General features: G+C 37.5%; 1 protein-coding gene across 1 annotated transcript; it reads right to left on the bottom strand.

Moving 5' to 3' along the window:
- Positions 1-2,847: 2,847 nt before the first annotated feature.
- On the bottom strand, positions 2,848-24,347 carry MDH1 (malate dehydrogenase 1). Its single transcript, XM_037527476.2, has 9 exons — positions 24,156-24,347; positions 18,777-18,875; positions 17,943-18,039; positions 15,147-15,322; positions 12,667-12,789; positions 5,588-5,764; positions 4,941-5,054; positions 3,781-3,870; positions 2,848-3,196 (listed from the first exon to the last, which is right to left on the bottom strand). Exons 1-9 carry the CDS (start codon positions 24,156-24,158, stop codon positions 3,071-3,073), a joined length of 1,005 nt encoding a protein of 334 aa, XP_037383373.1. The 5' UTR covers positions 24,159-24,347; the 3' UTR covers positions 2,848-3,070.
- Between the last annotated feature and the right edge of the window lie 152 nt (positions 24,348-24,499).

Here is a 24,499-nt window from a genome sequence, read left to right as displayed (position 1 = left end):
TTTGTTGATGTGTTGGATAACATTGATTGATTTTTTGATGTTGAACCTTCCTTGTGTCCCTGGAATGAATTCTACTTGATCATGGTGAATTTTCTTATGGATACATTGTTTGATTCTGATAGCTAAAATTTCATTGAGGATTTTTGCATCAGTGTTCATTAGTGAGATTGGCCTGTAGTTTTCTTTTTTTGTGTTGTCCTTTTTCAGTTTTGGTATTAGTGTAATGTTGGCTTCATAGAACGTGTTTGGTATTATCCCTTCCTTCTCAATTTTTTGGAAGAGTTTGTGAAGGATGGGCACTATTTCGTTTCTGGACATTTGGTAGAATTCATTTGTAAATCCATCAAGTCCTTCCTGGGCTTTTGTTTTTGGAAGGTTTTTGATTACCATTGACTTTCGCTGCTTGTGATTGGTCTGTTTAGTTTTCTATTTCTTCTTTATCTAGCTTTGGGTGATTGTAAAGTTGTAGGAATTTGTCCATCTCCTCTAGATTGTTGAACTTGTTTCCATATAACTGTTCATAGTAGTTACTGATTATTCTTTTGATTTCTGCTGTGTCCGTTGTGATTTCTCCTCTTTCATTTGTGATACCGTTTATTTGTGCTTTCTCCCTTTTTTCCTTTGTGAGCCTGGCTAGGGGTTTGTCTATTTTATTTATAAAATGTAGTAACTTTGGGCCTCCCTGGTGGCACAGCAGGTTGAGCACAGCGTTGTGAAGCTGTCCACAGCCTCTGCAGCACTAGTTCAATTCCCAGCTGGCCAGGGAGATACCTACATGGCACGGTAGACCTCTCCTGTCTTGCCGCTGCTCCTCTCAGCAGTGCTTTGGGTCATTCTGCCTGTTCTGCTCCCTGCTCTGTCTCTGGTGAATCCTCTCACCCTCCTGTGCCTCTGGCCTGTACCCCAGCTCTTGTATAAATAAATCTTTTTAAAAAATGAAATAAAATAAAATGTAGTGCCTTTTACCCACATAATTTACTTATGTGTCATTTCCTCAAATGCTTATGAAAGGTCTGGACTTTTTAAAAATTATCACATAATTTCCTGGGCTTATACCCTTGTCCATTAAGAGAAGCAATAAAATGCTTTGTTTTTAGCTAAGGCAAGAGATGTGAATAGCTCAAAGAATTGAATTCACAATGTGAATATTCATATACATAGCTATGCTTCAAACATGTTGGTGAGAAATTATTTCTCCAAGTAATCTACCAGATCTCTTGGAAATGTATTACTAATTCCTTTGGTGATCTCTGATTTTAAGGAACTGGGTGAGGTTAATTTACAGAATCAAATGATACATCTGCTTATATAAAAGCTGGTAAGAGGTAAATACACTGAGTTATTTAGAGGTAAATACACTGATTTATTTAGAGGTAAATACTTAGTTTACCTCCTAGCTCTCATAACTTTTATGAAACATTTTTTAAAAGTTCTACATCTTTAGGGTCTCCCTGGTGGCACAGGGTTTAAAGTCTCAGTGCTACAAGCTATCACCAGCCACTGCTACATGAGCTTGATCCCCAGCCAGGGAGCTAACCCACATGGTGCAGCAGACCTCTCCTGTCTCATCCACTTCTCCCCTCAGCAGTGTATTTCAGTACATCTGCCTGTTCTGCTCCCCACTCTGTCTGGTGAATCCTCTCACCCCCACCTCCCATCTTTGACCTATAGACCTCAGTTCTTGTATGCATAAATAAACCTTTAAAAATTCTACATCAAATTACTGTGTCTTCAATTTAATTGCTCTCCTGAAGACATGATTAACTCATTTGTTTTCTTTTCTGGCTTACCTATATAGTGGAAAGATGGTAATGATAGAGGAAATCAACATAGGTAGGCTGGGGTTGGGTGGTAAAGTAAGCTCTTTCTTCCTCCTTAGCCTTCTAGTCCCCCTCTGGTACTTTATTGTCAGTTTTAACTGAGAGCAATGGTAAAGAAATGTTATTTGCAGAATCCCAGTGTCAGTGTCACATACAGAATATAGAAGGGTGTTTTAGATCTAAGAGAGAACTTTAATAACTGGTACACATTCATACTTTCTTTAAGTTTATTTTTATTAATTTTACATGAAATTTTGTTTTTATGCATATAATTACTCTCAAATCACTTTTCACTCATTTGCTTTTTTCTTTTCTAGACCATATGAAATATGAAATGATGTAGGTAATTTCAAATAACAAATCCAATCAAGCGTTTGAGTACTACTTACATTGATAGATTTGATATTGAGCATCTACTATGTATAATGAGTTAAATACAAAGATAAAGATAGGAATCCCAGTCTTGTGAATTTTCGGGGAAAAATGACTGGTTTTTTGAACACTACTATGTTCTAGTAATAAGGTAAGATTGAAAACATTACCACTAGCATAAATTTCTGTGGTATTTACTGGTTATGAACAGTAAATGATTCCTTAACTGCTATAGAGGAATGCCTGAAGGAAAGAGTTATTATCTTTTTCTTCTGTCATGAAAACAGGTTGTTTTAATTTCATGCAATGACATTAAACTGTTAACAGTATTATTTGTAACCTATTAAATAATGTTAAAATCACATTATCCACAAAGTACAACCTACTAACCTCTAAGATTTTAAAATGACAAATGTTTAATTGCCCAATGTATATAATGTTTAAAATATATTCTGAAGTAGACTAATTCATATCACAAGATTGATTTTCATATTCTATTAAATATAAGACAATTGTGCTTCCCCTTTTAACATTTTCCATTTTTATTACCATTTACTGGTTGAAAAAAAAGAAATTCACAACTCATTAGGCAAGTGAAAAACATGCAAATTTAAACAGAGACAAAATAGTGGTTACAAATTAAAAGTCTGAGTCATTTTCATTTGAATATATAGTTTATTTAGAATGCAGCACTAACAGCATGATGATAAACTGTCACAAATTTGTACCAAGAAGCACACAATCTTTAAAATCTGTTGTTTTTCACATGTAATTTAAGTATACCTTATTATTATTTGGTACTATAGTCAAAGACGACATTTAGATTCTTCAGCTTTGGGGCATTTAGTAACATGATTGAAATGAAAATGATTGTCTAGTCAGGCAGAGGAAAGAAATTCAAATGCAGTTTCTTTTTCTTCTGCTAGTTCCTTTGCAGTAAGATCCATCTTCTCACGTGAGAAATCATTAATAGGGAGACCTTCAACAACTTTCCAGGTCTTATTCTATTTGAAAATAATTGCAAATAAGAGATTTATCATTAAATTAGAACTGATGTTCTCCACAAAGTAATGACATAGTTTGAACCTTAAATCTAGAAGAGGACCTGTTCTAAAGTATGATTCTAAAGATGCAAATCAAAGCCTAGATCTTAATTCATAGAAATTCTGATAAATATGCATTGCTTAAATGTAAAACTCACTGAAGATAGAAAATATCTTTAAATAAAGCTTTAATTAGCCAACATAAAAAACTATGGGCTTTAGTAAGTTTACAATAAATAGTACTATTGAGACCCATTGCTTAATTTAGAAGATACTAATGGTAGGTTAATCCTGATAGAGCATCATCATAATCAAGTGGGAAGAGTTGAATCCTGCACTGAAGACTAATTTCAATCTTTTAATGATGAGAGGCTGTGCTTCCCACAATTTAAAGCAGAGAAAAATGTCTAAATTAGTAGACATTTGTCTACTACTTGTCTAAAACAGACAAGTCTCTAGACTAAATTACATAATTCTTAAGAAAAACATCCAAATACTTTCCCAGTAGAGTACAGACTTAAGCTAAATAAACCCAAGTACCCTACCTTGATTGTCACAGGGAATGAATAAAGCAGATCTTCAGGAACACCGTAGGAATTACCATCAGAGATAACACCCATGGACACAAATTCTCCCTAAAATAACAACATTTTACATTTACATAGTACTTTTGTCATTATTATTATTATTTTTTAATTTTTTTTTAAAAAAAGATTTATTTATTTATTTATACAAGCACTGGGTACAGTTAGAAGTGCGGGAGGGAGAATTCACCAGAGCCAGAGCAGGGAACAGAACAGGCAGAAGGACTGAAGTACACTGCTGAGGGGAGCAGCGGGCAGCAGGAGAGGTCTGCGCACCATGTGGGACCCTCGCTGGTGGCCGGGGATTGAACCTGCACTGCAGAGGCTGCGGGCAGCTTCGCAGCCCAGCTCTCAACCGCTGCACCACCAGGGGAGGTCCATACTTTGGTCATTATTATACAACTGACACATAACTTGCAAAACTAAAGATACAGGGCCACCCCAGTGGCACAAGGGGTTAAGTCTCAGCACTATGAAGCTATCCCAGCCACTGCAGCACATTTCCATCCCCGGCCAGGGAGCTGACCCACATGGCACAGCAGACGTCTCCGGATCTGCTTGCTCTGCTCCCCTCTCTGTCTCTGGTGAATCCTCTCAATCCCCACAACTCTGGTCTGTATCCCATCTCTTGTATGCATAAATAAATTTAAAAAATTGAAAAAAAAACCAATACAAACTAAAGATGTATGATGTACACAACTTCTTCTTATATAAGGACTCATGATTAGGCACGTCCACAACAGGGTAATTTTCATGGGCATTATCTCACTCCACTTTTTCAATCCATGTGTGAAGCAGGCCAGAGAAACTAATCCTCATTTGTAAATGAGGAAGAATGGCTTAATATGGTTTTAAGTGGAAAAAAAAAGTCACTCTTACATTGTATGCTAGCTGTTTTCCATGTATCATCTCATTTAAGCCCTACAACCCTGTGAGAAAAATGCCACATAACAGATGACAAAACAGTTCAGAGATTAAATAACTTTCCCATGGCTACTCAGACAATAGGCAACTGAGTTAGGATGTGAACCAAATCGGCCTGGTGGCTAAGACATCTTTACATTATAACATCAGTGAGAAAAAAATCAAAGAGTGGCCTATGCAAACTCCCAAGTCCTCACCTCTGGGGTTCCAAACCAGATGTCTCTGACATGGTCACAGATGGCTTTTGCAGCAGACATCGCACTGGAGAGTTTCCGAGCCTTGATGACAGCAGCACCACGCTGCTGCACAGTCTGGAGGGAGGCAGAGACAGTAGAGTTATTTGGTCACGACAGTAGAATTTTTATAAATTCCAAGCTGATCATGGGGTGAAAGCCTGCAACCAAAGCTTAATGTATCCTATTCAAAGTCACACAACTACCCACTGTTGGTGTCACTAACCTATTTCAATTACAAGCATCCATCTTCTTGAAAAGAGAAAACTACAAATCCCCACAAAAAGTTTGCTACACCTCAATCAAAGAAATGGATCACTGTATAAAAATAACCAGATGACTAGAGGGTACTCTAAGAGTTCCTCCCCTCTTTACAATCAATCATGATTGCCATGAAATAGATCAGTTCAGAATGCATTTTGGTTGACTTAGTACAACCCTAAAAGTAAGTATGAGGTTATCAGAGCAACTGCGAAAAGCCTACACTCCTTGATTCCCCACCCTGCATCCCTAACCCTTGGAGAGCTACTCAGGTGAATAATGCAGTGAGTCTCAAGAATTCAAAAATTCCTTAAGCCTGTCTGTTAAGAGGACTCCCAGATTTTTCTTACAGTGATGAAGTCTCCCTTGAGCCAGCTGTCATTTTTCAGAGCTTCATAAACTCCGACATCCTTTCCTTGCAGTTTCACCTTGGCATGGTTGACGTCTGGATACTGAGTCGAGGAATGGTTTCCCCAAATAATGACATTCTTCACATCATTAGAAGTTACACCGAGTTTAAGAGCAATCTAGTTAAAAACAAAATAAACAGATTACTTAAGACAATCATCTTTTATTTAAATTGTGATCTGTGTGACAAATGCCTTTAAGATAAAAGCTCTGGAAACTTCAAGAGAACTCAATACTAATACTAACTTTTTAAATGTAGATTTCACTGTTTGGCAATTTCTTGAAACAGTTTAACAGTAAAACAAATCTGTGAACTTGAAACAGGGTATAATATTGAAATAGAATGTATGACGACAAGAGAGCACCCTACAATTTGTGATTAACTTATTGTACAATGGATTCATCAAATATAAAACAATAAGTAAGAAGTCAATATTGCTCAGACATTTTTTCCCCCAGTTCAATCTTTTTTTATATTATTTTTTTATTTAAATTTTATTTTTTATATTCCCCATACAATTACAACCCCCTTATTTTGACCCCGAGCCCTCCTTAATCCGGCCCCCCCCCCCGCCTCACCCATAGAGTGTCTCTGGTTCATAGTTGTTTGTTGATTTTGATATTTTCTTTCCTATAGTTATTCTTTTTCCTGGTCCCTTATTTAAGTTTTCTAGATTCCTGCTATGAGTGAGACCATCCGGTATTTTTCTTTTTCTTTCTGGCTTATTTCGCTGAGCATGATCCCTTCCAGAGCCATCCATGTTGCTGCAAATTGCATGTGTTTATCTTTTTTGAATGCTGAGTAATATTCTATGGTGTACATGTACCACATGTTTCTTGATCCAGTCATCTAATTTTGGACATTTGGGTTGTTTCCAAAGCTTAGCTATTGTAAACAGTGCTGCTATAAACACAGGGGTGCAATGCTCTTTGGAATTGATGCTTCTGTGTCCTTTGGGTAAATACCTAGGAGTGGAATTGCTGGATCATATGGAAGCTCTATGTTTCGTAGGTCCAGAAATCTCCACACAGCTCTCCATAGTGGTTGGACCAGTTTGCACTCCCACCAACAGTGCAGGAGAGTTCCTTTTTCTCCACACCCTCACCAACATTTGTTGTTGCTAGTTTTTTTTAATATGTGCCATTCTCGCTGGTGTTAGATGGTATCTCATTGTAGTTGTGATTTGCATTTCCCTGATTACAATGATGTTGAACAGTTTTTCATATGCCTGTTGGCCATTTGCATTTCCTCTTCAGAGAAGTTTCTTTTTAGCTCGTCTGCCCATTTTTTGACTGGATTATTTTCTTTGTTGTTGTTGAGTCTCATCAGCTCTTTGTAGATTTCTGTGATCAGTCCTTTATCATTAGTGTTGTGTGCAAAAATGTTCTCCCAGTCGGTGGGGTTTCTCTTTGGTTTTGTTATTGTCTCTTTTGCTGTGCAGAAGCTCTTTAATTTGATGTAGTCCCAGCTGTTTATCTGTGCCTTCACTATCACTGCTTTGGGTGATGTGTCTGTAAAGACGTCTTTGATGTGCATATCATGTAGTGTTTCGCCTATATTTCCTTCTATGTATTTTATGGTTTCAGGTCTTATGTCTAGTTCTTTAATCCATTTTGAGTTGGTTTTTGTGCATGGTGTGAGGTAGTAGTCAAGCTTCATTCTTTTGCATGTAGCGACCCAGTTTTCCCAGCACCATTTATTGAACAAACTTTCTTTGCTCCAATGCATATTCTTTGCTCCTTTGTCAAAGATTAGTTGACCATAAATCTGTGTGTTTATTTCTGGATTTTCTATTCGATTCCATTGGTCTGTGTGTCTGTTCTTGTTCCAATACCATGCAGTTTTGATGATTATGGCTTTGTAGTATAGTTTGAAGTCTGGGCGTGTGATGCCTCCATTCCATCCTTTTTTTTCAGGAGAGCTTTGGCTATTCAGGGTTTTTGGTGATTCCATATGAATTTCATCAATAATTGTTCTATTTCTTTGAAGAATGACATTGAAATTTTTATTGGAATAGCATTGAATCTGTATATTGCTTTTGGTAGGATGGCCATTTTAATAATGTTTAGTCTTCCAATCCATGTTGCTCAGACATTTAAATGTGACTTCTGTTTTGTTGTTAACACTTATTTGGAGATCTCTCAGCACTCTGCACAATCAGGTATCTGGGTACCTTCTCCATTTTTTAGGTGAAATTTTTATTATATACCATACACAAATTATATTTCAAAAATCCTAAATAGGAAGTTTTGGAGTCTCAAGGGACTCATCTTACAAAAGATGAGTCTTACCAAGGGACTCATCCTATGACTATCCTGATTTTATAGATTAAAAAACTGAACAAGTGTTTACATATAACATGCATATAATACTAAAATTATTAACACATAACAATCTTAAAGTTCAGAAAGCACTTTAAGACCCTGCATGGTAAGAGCATCTATTACATTACATAGTACCATTATAGAACTATGTACTATAGTCACAGAAAGGGTGAGGAAGTTAAATATCAGAAGATTTCGATAAAATGAAATGAGTTTGCTTATTCTGTTATTTGCTTGATAAGATATATGTGCAGAAATGAAATTATGATCAGTGGTATTATTTATTCCTAATTAGACAATAGAACCTAAGATGTGCTAGAAGGAAATGTTACTGGAAAAAAAATGTTTAAAGCTGATGTGTAAGGGGACATACATATATCTATAAAATTTTATATTTTACATCCAAAGGGCAGGTTTATTATAAAAAGGGAGAGAAGAATAAAGGACACCTGCATAGGCATGAGTGGTCAGAAAGAGCTGCCCCTGAAAAGGAGGTTTGTGAAGAGAAACACCTGCATAGTCACAGGCAGGCAGAAAGGCTGTTCGGGGGGACATTAGAGATCAAGTTTTTCTTTTATGCTGTTATAAGAATTGGAAAAAAAAAAAGTGTTGTGGCCGAGTCTATGGCTTTTGCATAAATAAATAAAAGCAGTACTGCATCAAAGTTCTATCTGAGCATTCATCATCTAACAAAGGAATTATACTGATACTTTATTTTTTTTTTAAGATTTATTTATTTATACAAGAACCGGGGTACGGGCCAGATGCGTGGGAGGGTGAGAGGATTCACCAGAGACAGTGTGGGGAACAGAACAGGCAGACTGACGAAATACACTGCTGAGGGGAGCAGCAGGCGAGATAGAAGAGGTCTGCTGCGCCATGTGGGACCCTCGCTGGCTGGCTGGGATTGAACAGGTGCCGCAGAGGCTGCGGACAGCTTCACAGCGCGGCGCTCAACCACCTGCGCCACCATGGGAGGCCCTACTGATATTTTAAAGGAATTTAAAAAATAAGGATAGTAATAGCCCTAAGCTAGAAAAAGTCCTTCAAAAATGGTTAAACAAATTGTTATATACACACAATGGAGTAAGTGGAAAAACATTAAAAAGGAATGAACTACTGATAACACAACAACTTAGGTGTATATGAAAGGTGTTAAACTGGTGAAAAAAAATTCAATCTCAACAAGCTACTTACCATGTAATTCCATATTTATAACATTCTCAAAATAAAAAAATTAGAGATGGAAAACAGCTAAGTGTCAGGGTTCAGGAATGGAAAGGAAGAGTGTGACTATAAGAGGCAGCATGAAGGAGTTGTTCTGTAGGTGATGGGACAATTCTGTGTTTTGACTATGGGGCTTACAGGAATTTATATTATGTGATTAAATGTCATGGACTCATTCACGAAAACATACAGAGAAATGGCTTCACCACCTTCACACTAATTTATTTAGTGAAGAAGCGAATTATCTTTACTTTCAATATGACTTTTAAACTAAGTTGATACGTATTTCATAAATTCCAAAATAGTTACATTTTAAAAATTTACTTCAAAATCTCTGTTTTTGATATTTAAAATCACTTCTGATATAATTTTGGGCTTCATCTAGAGTATTAGGACTGTTAACTACCATATCAGTCTTCACAAAATTAGCTGGATGGTTGGTTTCTGGGGGCAACTCAACTATTAATAGGCTTAGTGGTTAGAGCAAATGGTATTAGCACATTGAGAACCATTTTCTATTGTGTCATGACCTGAAAGGACTTGGGAAGAATTACCCTTACTTAAATTTAGCTGGCATCACAAAGAAAAAGGAACCTGGGGCAAGTAACCCAAGGTGTATATTGCCAAGAACTCAGAATCCAAGCTCCAAAGTACAGAGAACACATACTGCCTCTAGGCCTCTCCTCCCCACAGGACTCCTTGGCTCTCCCATTTCCTTTGTCCCTGTTGTCTACTTCCTACCCACTCTCTGATCAGAGTGCTAACCCACTTTTATATGAAGGGCAAAGGCCACATAATTTGTACCCAGGAGATATTAGTTTCTGAATTAGTCATGTTGGATTAATTCATTAGTCTAAATTAACATGTATCGGTATAACAGTTATTTGCTCCCTTAAGATACTTCCATTTCTGTCACACAGATCTGTTAAACTGTTTTTGACAAATTCTGCAGCCCTCCTAATTTTCTTTCTTCTGACACCAGTTAACTGGTTCCATTGCCAGTTCACTTTTGCCAGCAGACACACATGCACAGCACTTCTGTGCAAATACACACAGGAGTTCTGCAGGTGACAGTGACAAGGTAGCTAAGTCCTTTGAGTTCCAAAACAAATTAGGAAAGACGAATAACCATTACGTAAAAAAATTAATCTTTGGTTTTGTTGTTTTTCTCACTGGATTAACAACTTCTATAGGAGGAAGAAACTGTTTCTTTAGAAACTTCCTAAAAGCTCACACTGTGCCAGATTGGCTTGCTGGAACACAAGCCAAAAGTTAAAGTTTGACAAGATAGCTTCTCATCTTTCCTCATTCAGACTTTAGCCCCTATACGAGGAAAACTGTTTCAGGCACGGGGACAAAGTGTCACTTAGCAGTACCTCTGGAAGCAGAATTTTCCAAAGTCTGCCTCTACAAGGCCTTGGGAGATGGTGAAGAGGAAGGTTTGCTAGTGTCATTTTACCCTTTGTTCCCTGTTGCAACTAAGTAACTAACCACTTGCTAGTCAGGAGTTCAGAACTGTAACACCTATAACTTTTCCTTTATCAGTTCCGTAGTGCCCAAATCTCCTGGCCCTAGTCATTCAATCTTCTATGCCTTTCTAGTCATTAGACTCTAGTTAAACAATCAAGGAAAAAATGCCAAACCACAGCCCAAAGCCTCTCAGAGAACATTAAGGGAGATGTTTAGTAATTTCTCAACTCTAGTCCATAATCCCCTTACTACTTTTTAAAAATTCAGTAATAATAATAGCAGTTAACCTTTTTTATAGTTTTACTACATTTCCAGCACATGACAATGACTTAACATAGATCTTATCTCATTTAATCCATACAATTATCCTTTGAGGTCGATACAATTATTACCTCACTGTAGCTTGAATAGACTTTCTCAAGGTCACAGAGCTAGTATATAGATTTAGCTCACTTGCATTCATTATGTTAAGAATACACACAGGGTTTGCAGTTAGGTAAATCTAGGTGGTGCCATCATTTACTAGCTATATGAGTGAGCAAGTTTCCTGACTGTAGGGTAAGGTAAAATGTATCAGGCTTTTCTGCCCTCCCACCATCAGCATAGATGATGGATCCTCGCGGTCCTGAATGCATGCCTGATGGCGGGCACCTGGAGTAGGGTGTGGGCATAGGTAGATGAGATCCACCTGGGCTAAGACTGTGCTTTTTAAGGGGGGCGTCATGGGGACGCCAGTAGAAGCCGAGAAGAGCAGCCGAAGAGCCGAAAGAGAAGCCAAAAGAGAAGCTGAGAGAGAAGCCAAGAACGAACACAAGCACAGAACACCGGAGAGTCCACATAGAGTGAAGACTTGCTGGGGGCTGGGAGGCCTGCTAGCCTCCCGGCCCCCCAGCACCCTTGCCTGCTGTGTACCCGGTAAATTCCAATAAAAGACCTGCATAAAACCACTGAGGACTCTGACTCCTCCTTTACCCGGTCTGCTGGATCATAGAAAACCTGCACCGTGTCCATTCCTGCCTCTACACTGACCTTTTTGGGTTTTAGGTTCCTTACCTGTCAAAGAGAATAATAATAACTCCTATGCTTAATATAAGATTTACATGACAAATTACATGTAAAGCAATCAGTTTAGAGTGAGAACTCTACACATGTTAATTATTTTCTGCTTTATTGGGCAACTCTAAGTGGAAAATTACCAATCTTAGTTTAAGTCAGAGATGCCAACTTAGACCTCACACTGTATTTTGATAAAACAACAATTTTCTTGAAACTAAACAAACTGTCTTCTCTAGAAGAAAAAGGAATAAAATTCATAGATCTATCTATCTATCCATAATGAACTATGACTATGACTAGAAAAGTGCTTTAAAGGTAAGAAAACTAGACCTTTGTTGTGCTCTAGCATGGGCAGCATGACACCTGCATCTGAGAAAGCCCAGAAGACAAGGACAGGTGAGCGGCAGTCCCTGAGTCACTGACCCCTGGATGTATTTATTTAAGGCTCCAAAGGGAAGGAAAACTTGACAACAAATAAAATTTAGCTGCTAAGTAGTGCAAAGCGGGAAGTTTTTGGGAAAAGTAGATTATTAAAAAGTTACAAAATTAAACATGAAATTAAAAATATGAATTTGATAGTTATACAGAAAAAGAAGCAGAACAGAAACTCGTAAAGCTCAGTTTTTTTAATATCTGACAAAAATAAACTAAATTATATACTATCATGAATTAGCAATATAAGCAATCAATTTTAAGCACTGTAGTAAGAGGACATTAGCAACTCCATTTAATTATACTTAGCAAATAAAATACAGTTGAAGGGAGTTAAGCAGGCGGTTCAGTCTCTGGTCCTTAGAGATTAGATTAAAAGATTTCCCAACAAACTGAACAGTTTCCTACTAAACAAAAACAAAAGTACAAACTAAGATTCCACTTCTTTAAAAGTGACAGAAAAGGTATTAAAGTTGAAGACTCAACAGATTTTAAAAGGCATTTCCCTTACCTGAGCTTTAGCTCGGTTGTGATCCAAACGAGTCAAGCAGCTGAAGTTCTCCTTGGGGATGGATGGCGCTGATTTGGAGGCAGTCAGGCAGTTGGTATTGGCTGGGTTTCCTACCACGACAACCTAGGATGTAAGGCCAGGCACAGCAGTTACAGGCCATATACTGATTAACTAAACTATTTGAGATGAGTGACAAGAATGTAACATGTAGCTTTTCTATCAAGCTTATATGAGCTGAATAGTTATAGTCATGAGGCTCTTAGCTGTCGGGGTAGGTGTTGAGAAATGCTGGGGTGGGTAGGTGATTTCCTTGTGGGGGATACAGCGTAATTATAAGCCTAGCTGGTATAGCCTATGATGCACCTAGGGGGCATGCTACAGCCTGCTGGGACCATTGTTGTGGATGTGGCTCCTTACTGACAGAAACATCACTAGGTGATACCTGGCTATATAGTTACCAAGTAGTTTCTATCTTCGCTTCTAAAAATATTTTTTCCTTGTTAGTGTTTGGCATGACTACTGAAAATATTTCTTTAATAAAGCCACCATTATGTAAATAGGTCACTTTCCAGGTGGCAGTGTCCAAGACCTAAAATACATAATTTGCATTATGGTTTGGGTTTTTTATTTTGGGGGGGGGTGGGGGGAGTGGTGGTGAGGGGTAAGGCCAAACAGAGACAGAGCATTTATCTACTGTATCACAGTTTGAGTCATTCATACAATTTTCTTTCTTATAAAAGTAGTCTAACAAAACAATTCTAATCGAGCAGTTTATTTAGGACAATAATTTGTGTTTCCCAGTCTTGCCTAATTCTAAGAATTAACTGGGATATTTGCTAAAATAAAGATAACCCATGGTCCCACCCACTCTGTAGCTATTAAATCAATCTTTAGAAGAGAGCATGTCACGCTACTTTTTTTAATGGAGGAAATATGGGAGACACTAAATTATAATAAAGTATAGGAAAATGCACACATGGAGTTTTCAAGTTTTAAAAATCTTTAATAAAATGATAATTTTAAGAAATCTTATTGGGAAATAGTATCAAACTTATAGAAAAGCTGCAAGCATATTACAAAGACTAACTCTACATTTCCTTAACTCCACATTTCCTTTACTCAGATTCTCTCATTTCTACCATCTCCCCCCTCCTCTCTCTTGTGTATGTGTGTGTCTCTCTCTCTCCTTAGTGATTTTTTGGACCCATTTTAAAGCCAGCTAAAGATATAATACTTAAGTGTTCCAGCATCAGTACATACTTCACAAGAACACTTTTGGATGAGGAGTGTTACTTCAAGGAGCCTCTATTTTAGCAGTCCAAAGAGCCTTGTAATATTTTGTTAAGAAACTTGTAGATTTCTTTTTTTTTTTTAAATTTTTTTTTTTTTTAATAGAGGCATGCTTTATTTATTTATTTATTTATTTGTTCGTTCGTTTTTGTTTATACATGCACTGGGTACAGTCAGAAGCACGGGAGGGCGAGAGAATTCACCAGAGCCAGAGCGGGGAGCAGAACAGGCAGAAGGACCAAAGTACACTGCTGAGGGGAGCAGCAGGCGGCAGGAGAGGTCTGCGCGCCATGTGGGACCCTCCTCTGGTGGCCTGGGAGCAGCCGGGGATCGAACCGGCGCTGCAGAGGCCGCGGGCAGCTTCGCAACCCAGCGCTCAACCGCTGTGCCACCGGGGAGGCCCCGAAACTTGTAGATTTCAACTCAGGTCCATTCTATTATTTTTGTTAATGATAACAGGAAATAAAAGTTAACTATTTAGGAATACACAAAAAGCAAGTGACAAAGTAGAATACTGTAATTGGCAACCTTAAAAATTTTATAAAATTCTCTCTTACCTTTTTTTAAGTTAGGATAGAGGAAGAAGTGTATCAAAATTAGTAAAGCCTTTAACCAGCAAGGCTTTTTGTTGTGACAAAAAGGCTTTACTGTAATATTCACACAAAGGCTTTACTGTAATATTCACACAAATGTAGAAACTAAATAGCTTGAACACAAACAGAATAGAAAGTCATACCGGCTCAACTACTCAAGAGCTAAGCATAACATAATTTGTCTGGATTGAGAAAATCTAAGCATTCAGAAGCCACCATCTCCTACTGCTGAGAATGCAGTTCATAGCTATTTCTCTCCAAAATCACACAATAAGATTCCAATGTTTGAATAAATATTCCCACACAGTTAAGAAGAACCAGAAAGTTCTATGTTTTCTCTAAAGGCTTGCAAACTAATTAAAATTTTAGGATATATTAACAGGTAAAACATATTTCAGTAAATCTGATTATATATATCTACACTAAGAAACAGAGCTCATGGAACAAATTTGGTATTTACTGACCACTGTATAGAACTAGAGGAAAAAAAAAAATAAGGCAAAGCAATTGCAAAGCAATTTGTTTTCACTTAAATGTTGAATGCAGGAGTTTCAAATGATGATAATGAAAACCCCCATAAAATACTGTTTTAGTCACCTTAACTGACTTCTTGGCATATTTATCCAGTGCTGCACCCTGGCACTTGAAGATTTTCACATTTGCTTTGAGTAAATCTTTCCTTTCCATGCCATCCCTTCTTGGCATGGAGCCCACAAGAATGGCCACATCCAGGTCTTTGAAGGCAACCTCTTCCTTATCTGTTGCGATGACATCTGTGAAAGTGGCAATAAATATGCAGAGCTACATAAACACCAAAGTCTGAGGTTTTCTTTTTTATGCTGTATTTACCATACAATTCACTTTGTAGAAAATATTTACTATTATATATCACACTGATAAAGTTTTTAGGGGCCTAAGAAAAGAAATACTACATTAATTTAATAACTATAACAACAATAGAAGTCAATAAATTAACTTTGCTTTACTCTATTTCAATAATTCTCTTAATTTCAAAAATTATTTAACTTTTATCTTTTATGATCACATATGAGTCAAGGTATACTGTATTTTTTTTTAAAGGTTTTTTTATTTATACAAGAAGCGGGGTACAGGCCAGATGCGCGGGAGGGTAAAAGGATTCACCAGAGACAGCAGGAACAGAACAGGCAGACTGATGAAATACATGGCTGAGGGGAGCAGCGGGCAAGACAGGAGAGGTCTGCTCGCTATGTGGGACCCTCGTGGGCCGGCCGGGATCAAACCAGTGCTGCAGAGGCTGTGGACAGCTTCACAGCGCTTTGCTCAACAGCCTGTGCCACCAAGGGAGGCCCATACTATACTCTTTGACGCTAAGTTTGCTGTTAATTGCCACAGATAACACAAGAGAAACTAATTCTCTTAGCCTTAAGTTACAATTACTTTAAGGTCTGCCATTACCAATCACAAATTAAAAAATAATGTTTATTGAGCAGTCCTGTGCCAGGGACAAAGCTAAGAGATTTATCAAATTTAATCATCACAGTTTCCAGATAAAGACACTAAAAATTTAAAGATATTAACTAGATGCCATCAAAAGGTTAAGTAAGGTTGTAATTCCAGCCCAGGTTGGTCCAGTGTTCAACCACTATGCTACAGTGTTAGTCCAATAAACACACATCACTTGTTTTTCATTAATTACACATATCATCACTTTTCTTTGCTGACAATATTAAAAATGTCATAACCAGTGCTATAAAACCCTCCCCGCCATTGGATGTAGATGGGGCAGCTAGCTGCAAGGTGATTAGGTCAAGGGTGGAGCCCCCATGAGTGAGATTAATGCCTTTATAAAAGAGATCTCAGAGGCCCTTCACACTTTATGTCACATGAGGACATAATAATGTCACCATCATCTATGAACCAGGAATTGGGCTCTCATTAGATACCTAATCTGTTGATCTGAATTCCCAGCCTCCAGAACTGTGAGAAATAAATTTCCAATGCTTACAAACCACTCAATCTATTTTTGTTACAGCAGCCCAAAGGGACTAACGGTAGCCAGGATGGTTTCAGTATCATCATTGGTAAATTTTAGACCCAGTGAAATTGTGTCAGTCATGCTGCTATGAGCCCCAAAATAGATATATAAAGGAATAGTTGGAAAAGAAAAACAAATTTTCCCAGTAAAGCAAATTTATCTTCCTTTTCCTGTCATATTCACAGTTGACCAAGACAAGCTGACTATAACTTGGGCCCATTAGAGAAAGCAGAGGGAAGTCAGGAGAGAGACAAGAGAAAAAAAGGGAAAAAGCAGCAGAGGAAGTGATTAGCAAAGAGTAATGGGTAAGAAAAGGGGGTCAGCAGAATAGACTGGCAAAGTAATGCATTCCATTACACAACCAAATGATTTAGATGGCAGAGTATCCTTGTACTAAATGTTTCTAGTAATGTAGTAAATACTCATTGAATAAATAAATGAATTCTAAAGATAGTTTCTCTTGAGAATGTATATTTTGCTTACAAGTATAGCTAAAGAAAAATATTCACATTATTTTACAACTTCACCTATTCTTTTTTTTTTTTTTTTTAAAGATTTATTTATTTATTTAAACAAGCACTGGGTACAGTCAGAAGCACAGGTGGGTGAGAGAATTCACCAGAGCCAGAGCGGGCAACAGAGCAGGCAGACTGACGAAATACATTGCTGAGGGCAGCAGCGGGCACAGCAGGAGAGGACTGTCACGCCATGTGGGACCCTGGCCAGCGGCCGGGGATTGAACCAGCGCTGCAGAGGCTGCGGGTGCTCAACGGCTGCGCCACCAGGGAAGGCCCATTGACCTATTCTTTTAATGATCCTTTAAGACTTTGTCTTATATCTTTGTAATTGAATGATTGCAAAGGTACTTAGCAGATATCTTGGTGGGCTTTTTCTAACCATGCACTATATAATTAGGACAATTTATACTGTGTCTCAACCTGCTAGCTGGCAGATGGGATACGACTATAGATGAAATACCGTCTTCCAAACTCACAGCAGCATAGGGCTTGAGGACAACATTTAGAACTGAGAAAGTTTTTTTTATTACAGAAAGCTACTATTATAAATTAAACAGATTCTAACTAACAACACAATACAATCTCAGGTATATTGCCCTTGTGGAATATTATAATTACTTAGTGAAATAAAATTGTATCTGACCATGCTGAAAAAAAGTATAGTCTTTTACCTTACACTGGTTCTTTCTCACTTTACCCTTATTTATTCTTATATGCATCTTTCTAAGTAGTTGTAATTCAGTACACAGAAACAAAAATAATTTTATGAAATAATTTCAACTGAGAAACTAATTAACAAAAAATCTAAAATCTATTCTTCAAAAACCATTAGTACTATAAGATCCCTTCTCAACCCACCTTTCAAGAGGGGAAGGGCACAGTCTTGCAGTTCCATTAGGACACCATCCAGGACACCCATCATGGGAGTGATATCCAACAACACAAGGATTATAGGCTATCAAATAGCAAGAACAACATCTGTCAGTATGTCATCTAGTCACAAAAAAGGCCTTTTGCATAGTTTTTGGTTATCTGGTGTACATATCCCACTAATTAGTCATAATTTAGAAGGGCAGACACCTAACAGCATGTCACTCTCAGAAAAAGGAAAGCCAGAGAGGATTTGCTAGCGACACAATAAGAGAAAACATCATTGGTGTATTTTAAAGGAGTTCATGGAAGAAATATCAAATTGAGGTGACATGGCAGTTCTTATTTTCAATAGATAACTGATTTTAGTTTATGGAAAAGTATAGTATCTGGCATGAAGAACTTAATAACCATGGGTAAAGAGAATGAATACTTTAGGAAAGTGTTTTAATAGACATTAATCAGACTTGCTGGAATGGGGGGGTAACTGCGTCACATTAGGAAGCAGATTTATAACTTAGCAACTTTCTCTGCCCCATGACTTTCCCTAATAGTTACTGTCACAAGTGAATACCTTCCACTACACCTACTGGCTGCACCAATTACAGTATGTAGAAAAGTTCTGATTTGCAAAGTGTTACCAATGCCTAGAGGGGTACTTTAATATTGTACCATACCAGTTTCCATTTATAGTAAAATGCCTAATACACTTATTAGTATAATCTAAGCCTTCACCATTTCAAAATTTCTTTGCAACCAATTACTGGGTTTTATTGACAATATTTTTACTTTGACATAAGATTTACAGACATTTGCTCATACCTGGTCTTTTCCAAAGACAGATCCATTTCCAATACTGTACAGCAATGAATATGCAATTTGACCAGCTGCTCCAGTCACAAGGACTCTGATTGGTTCAGACTGTAATGAAAGAGATCTTATTAAATAGTGCTATTTTACTTAAAAGATAATTAAGATTTTCTCTATAATAAGACAACCACATACTTTAAAAGTCAATGTAAAATTGTAAAGTTTCTTTGCATCTGGCTTTGTTTTCACATTTTTATGTAGTGTTATGTAACTTCCTGTTATACTGGATTCACTTATTTCATCTAATCCATCTTCTTAAGGATACTTTACCACCAAAATAGAACTTTGTTGATATGAGCTGTATGTTGATACAAACCCTGGTGGCCACTAGAACTTTACAAAATCACTTACACAAATCCCTCCATTCTCCTCTGGTTAATAAAATTCTTCTCACTAGGAGAAGGAGTAACAGTGGTTAAATTTTTTCATTTGCAATAAGCCAAAAAGTTTTAACAGGACAATCAATATTCAACTTAACTACCGGTAGGAGGAAAAATAAGTATTTTTTTAAGAAGAAAAATAAAATGACATCTGGAACAGGAACACGTAGTGACAGCTAAAAACCTGATTCCAAGGGAAAAATAATTTTAAAAGGGAGGAAAGGGGCAGAAATTAAAAAAAAAAAGCAAACCATAATAATTACTACAGAAATAGTTTTACAGATCTCAGTAGCCCTGAACAAAATATGGACATATGAACTAAAATAATAACTGATATTCCCAGGTATTTACCTGAGTTATTTTAAAAAGTTAACCTCAGAGAAGTTAAAAATGGAAATATTTCTGGTAAAGAGTTAAATAAAAATATTTGAAAACTTAAATTTAATTTGATGGAAAAATCCATCAGGGCAAATGGTTTCTTTCCCTGAAAATGCCAGGTAAATACACTTCTACTTTGTGTCATCTCTATCACTATCTTCAGGAGAGAAGCATCCCACTGAATTGATGGGGGACTGAAGCATTTCTTTATATTTAGAATTCCTTCTTTCACAGAAGAGTCAAGCCTCTGGAAAAGAAGAAAACAGGTGACTTGGAAGGAACATTATAACCTTCTAACCCTAACCTCTGAAGGTCAGTAGCACTGGGCAATTTGGTATCCATAGAACACAAAGGAAAAAAAAAATCTCAGAAGGAAATATCAATTGCTATAGGGAAATGAATCTAATCACAGCAGACAATGTATGTATTTCTTCTTCAGAGATATGACCACAATAGGCAAAAAAAAGAAAACAAGAGACCTCTAGGTCTCTTCCCCATCTTCACTAATTTTATTTTTTTATGGTTTTTATTTATTTATTTTTTAAATCTCTCATTTTTTATTTACTTATTTTTTTACATCATTGTTCATTTTTAAACAATATTTGCTTCCCCCACCCCCTCAGGTGTGGTCCCCATAGAGTTTCCTTCCCCAATGCACCTGGGCACCATCACTTCAGTCCCCTGTGCTCCTCCCTCCCTCCATCTGATTCCTCTCCCTCCTCCTCCTCTGCAGTACGTCTGATTCATAATTGTCCATTTTTGCTTTGTTGTGTTTTGTACTGTTATTATTTTTTTTACACTGATGTCTTATTTGGTTTTCCTATGTTCCTGCTATACACATCTTCACTAATTTTATATTAACATTGGTTTAGTTGGGGAATTATCATATTGTGTACATTTAGAGATATGGGAAAAGTTCCCAAATAGATTTTAGGTTTATGAAGAATACTAAAATTGCATTTGCTATCATATGGCATTTACATGTTTTAAATTCTATCATTTTTCCCTTCTTTGAAGTCAAACAGAGTATAAGAGATAAAAGGGAATAGAGGAAGAAATTATTCCCCCTCCCTCTCTAGAATGCAAGCTTCTTAAAATCCAGGAACTTTTATTCACTGTTCTAGTCCATCTGCCTAGAACAATGCCTTACATGTCATTGGATCTCAAATATTTGCTGAAGGAATTGCTGGATGTTGTAAAAATTACTACCAAAGACTTGGAACCACGAAAGAATTGTTGGAAGCAAAATTAGCAAGCCTTATACTTGCTTTGAGAACACTAAGAAACAATGACCACTGTAGTTAAAGCTCGAAAATTATATGATATTAGCTCTGATAGTCTAAATCAACTATTATTTCATTTATTAAAACAATATATCACTGAACTTCAAATATCTAACTGGTACAATTTCAGGTCAGAGAATTCATTATCAAACCATATACAGGAAATCAGACAAGACAATTTTCTAAACAGGGGTCTAGAGAGGCAGTAGAGTATAGTAAAGAGCTGGCTTCCAGAACAAGACTTTCTGTGTTCAAGTCCTGGCTCTCCACCTCATTAGCTGTATGCTCTTGGGCAAGTTACTTAATCGCCTCTCAGTACTGCTTCTCCACAGTAAAATGGACATATTAATAGCAGTTACCTAACAAATAAGGTAATTAGTTATGAGGCTTGAGAGACTTAATACACAAGCATTGAGAAGAGTATGTAGCAAGTACTATAATTACAGGTCTCTGTCACCACACAGTTTTCCTCTGAGGATTCTTATGGCTAGCGGTTTTATATTTACATGTCTGTTACTCTACTAGACAGTGAGCATAGTTGGACTCTGACTCAAACTTGCCCTCCCATACAGCATTCAACAAATAAATATTGTTGAATGAATGAAAGGGTTAAGAAAAATGTAAAGCATGTTGGGTTAAGAAGTGAGGGAGAAAGTGAATATCACTATCTATAAAATTGAACTTCCCAGGTCAGGTAGATAGAACAGAATAATGCAGTCAATTTTAAGTGTTAATTTTAGCTATTAAAAATGTGTTCATAGTATCAGTTCTAAGAAAAGGGGTTGTGGCAAACTAATGAACAGCTACTATTTCCACATCAGCAGTTTCTTTCTTCTGTGTCTTTGAGCAAATTATTTTTACAGGTAAGTAATCCTATCTTTTAGTATGAAGCCTAGTTAGAGACTGAATGTTTGAAGATAAAACAGGAAAGAGAGAGCCAGTCTAGTTCTTTCTGCTCGTTATACCATTGCAGTGAAAAGCAGGAGGGTGGGAGATTCCAGCTGACTTTCCACAATGTTACAGTGTGAATACAGGTTACTATTCTTTGCTTAGACATCCGGGCAGCAGGCCAAGATCCAAAGGCATGTCTTTGCTCTTGGCAGGGCACTAATGACCTTCCTGCAGATGCAGGCTGTCATGCGCATTTGTTATAAAGCTTGAATTTAGGTGTTTCTTGTTACTCTACAGAAAGACCACATATTCCTTTTTAACGTTCATATATATATGTATGTATGTATGTATATTTCCATAATATAAAAGACAAACTGTATCATTCATGTTCTTTCTTACAGTTTATTTTTGCTGTGACTATGGATACTCCCTCTTTTAAAAAATTGCTTTAATTGCTTACAAAAAATAGGTCTTGTCTAACTCAGTGAATACCCACACACTGTCCCTAGGAAGCAGGGAGATTGAATCATGTGAGAATATGCTGAGTTTCTGCAAACTGACAAGAGGATTCTTACTCGTAGTCTGCATTATCTGTTGTTAGCTTGACCTTCCAAAGATGAGGCCTCGTTTGATATATTGTATATAGCAAGACAATACAAGAATGGGAGTCCAGGATTTTTCTGTGACCTTGGAAAAATCATTTGGACTTCTCCAGGCAATGTTTTAAGATTAGAGGAAATTCTCTTACAACTGTAAGATTCCATTATTCCATATTGCAAGGAATAAAGTTATCAGGTAATATTAATTTCTTTCTGATCTTTTGAGTCTCTTAACCTCTTATTTCCTGTGTATGGTTTACTAGTAGATTCTCTGGCCTAAAATAGTACTACCTACATAATAGACTTTGATGATGCATTGTTTGATTTATAATAGTTCATCAGCTGATTTAGAAGACTATCAGTAGAAACTAATGTCATAAACAGTTTTTTCTAGCTGGAACTACTATGGCTCTTAGTTTGCAGAATGAGCTTGTATTTTCACCCAGAACCTCAGCTACTAAAATAAAATTTCAGAATGACTTGTTAAGTGTCTGTATGACACAATATAGTCAAATGGAAAGATTGTAAGCCCTTAGGGGGCAAAGTGTTGTGTGACCTTGAGCACATCACAACCTCTTTGGGTTTTAATAAATTCAATTTTAAGATTTGATGTGAGGAGATCTGTCAAGATCATCTTTAAAAGGTCCCAGCCAGTTCTAAAATGATAAAGTCTGAGGTTCTCTGATAATATGTACTGCTGTTTTCTTGCTAAAATTATTAGGTCAGAAGCCACTTGAAACCATCATTTAAATGTCTAATTATATCAGACAAAATGAGTAGGAAACCTAGGTTTAACACTTACAAGGAATTAGTTAGTTGACCCCGTTAACCGCCTTATGAAGGTCGAAAGAGTAATCCCCTTGTCTTGAAAACATGTCTTTTCAGGTTCTGGAAAATCTCCAAGTCATCCCACACTCCTACCCAATTTTAGGGTTTGCGATAACAAGAAAGAGTCTCAACTATAAATCCATGCACTGAAACAATTCTTTTCAGGCTGATGTCAAATGTCACCTTCAAACTGCATGCAGATTATACCTACGTCAGAGTTCTCTCACCACCCCCCTTTTTCTCCCTTTCCACTGAGACAGATATGGAGATCTAGGTATCAGATCTTCTATGAGAAGACGGTTATATCATATAAAAAGTAAAAGTGGTGTTTCTAAAATTTATAACATATTCGTCAGTAAAGAACATCTGCAGTAGTTATTTGGCTAATGATGCTGTCGCTGAAACACCTGCTGTCATTACAAAAGGAGTTCAATGACGGGTTTTAAATAACATTTTGTGAAACAGATATGGCGGAAACAGATCTTCTAAAAACGTAGATCGTAATCTGGAGTACCTGGTAAGCACTACCTTTAGAGTTGAGGCTTCTGTTTTCAAGGGTTTGATGACACAAACCTTACAAACTTTGTGGACTGAAGAGGACAAAAAGATATTGGGATCCAACTCCCTCCCCCGCCCCGCCATATCAAATCTTATTTATAGTCCTTATCAACCCCCTTAACACGGTTTGGAGGAAATTCGCAGTCTCGTATCCCCGCTATTCGGGGCAGATACCGTGCCCCTCCAGAGATCGAGATCTCTTCAGAGTTCTAAAAGCCCCCCAGGGGGAAATCAATGCCTTCCCAATTACTGGGTCACTGCGACAGTCAACAGAAGATGAGTCGGGCCTTTTTAAAGGGCGCGAAGGACAGTGCCTACCACAGCCACTATGCCCCAGAAGTCGTTCAAGCGCAGGGACCCCCCACAGAAAGGCGCGAAGGCGGAGGTGGGCAGGTTCCGGGGGTCCACACTCACCATGATTGGGAATTGCGTAGACAATTTCAGCACCTGCAAAACCAGGATCGAGAGTCAGGTCACCTCTACGGCGGAACCGACTAGGGAGGGTGAGCGCTCTGAGTGAGAAAAGGTTCGTATTCCGACCGCGGGGCCCTCTGGGAAATGTAGTTTATGGTGCTCTGATTTGGTGCAGTCTTCTATGTATTTCCTTCAAGTACTGAACTACACTTCCCGAGATCAGAATTCTTCTACCACCCTTCTCCCTGCGCGCTTCTCCGACTGCAAAGTAGTCCCTGCCTGCGAGCCGCTGTGATTGGAGGACTGCGACCAGCGCATGATTTGAGCTCCGGAGAAAGGCCCTG

This window comes from Talpa occidentalis, unplaced genomic scaffold (genome assembly GCF_014898055.3).
Source record: "Talpa occidentalis isolate TD23 unplaced genomic scaffold, MPIMG_talOcc4v2.1 talOcc4.5, whole genome shotgun sequence".
Taxonomy (NCBI): Eukaryota; Metazoa; Chordata; class Mammalia; order Eulipotyphla; family Talpidae; genus Talpa; species Talpa occidentalis.
This window is presented reverse-complemented; position numbering and strand designations above follow the sequence as displayed.

What these genes read in the sequence shown, in the direction of transcription:
- MDH1 (XM_037527476.2), bottom strand. An exon ending in ACAACCGAGCTAAAGCTCAG is followed by an intron (nt 5,765 to 12,666) that starts GTAAGGGAAATG and finishes GTTTTTAACTAG; the next exon opens with ATTGCTCTTAAACTCGGTGT. An exon ending in TCTGGTTTGGAACCCCAGAG is followed by an intron (nt 3,871 to 4,940) that starts GTGAGGACTTGG and finishes TTGTTATTTTAG; the next exon opens with GGAGAATTTGTGTCCATGGG.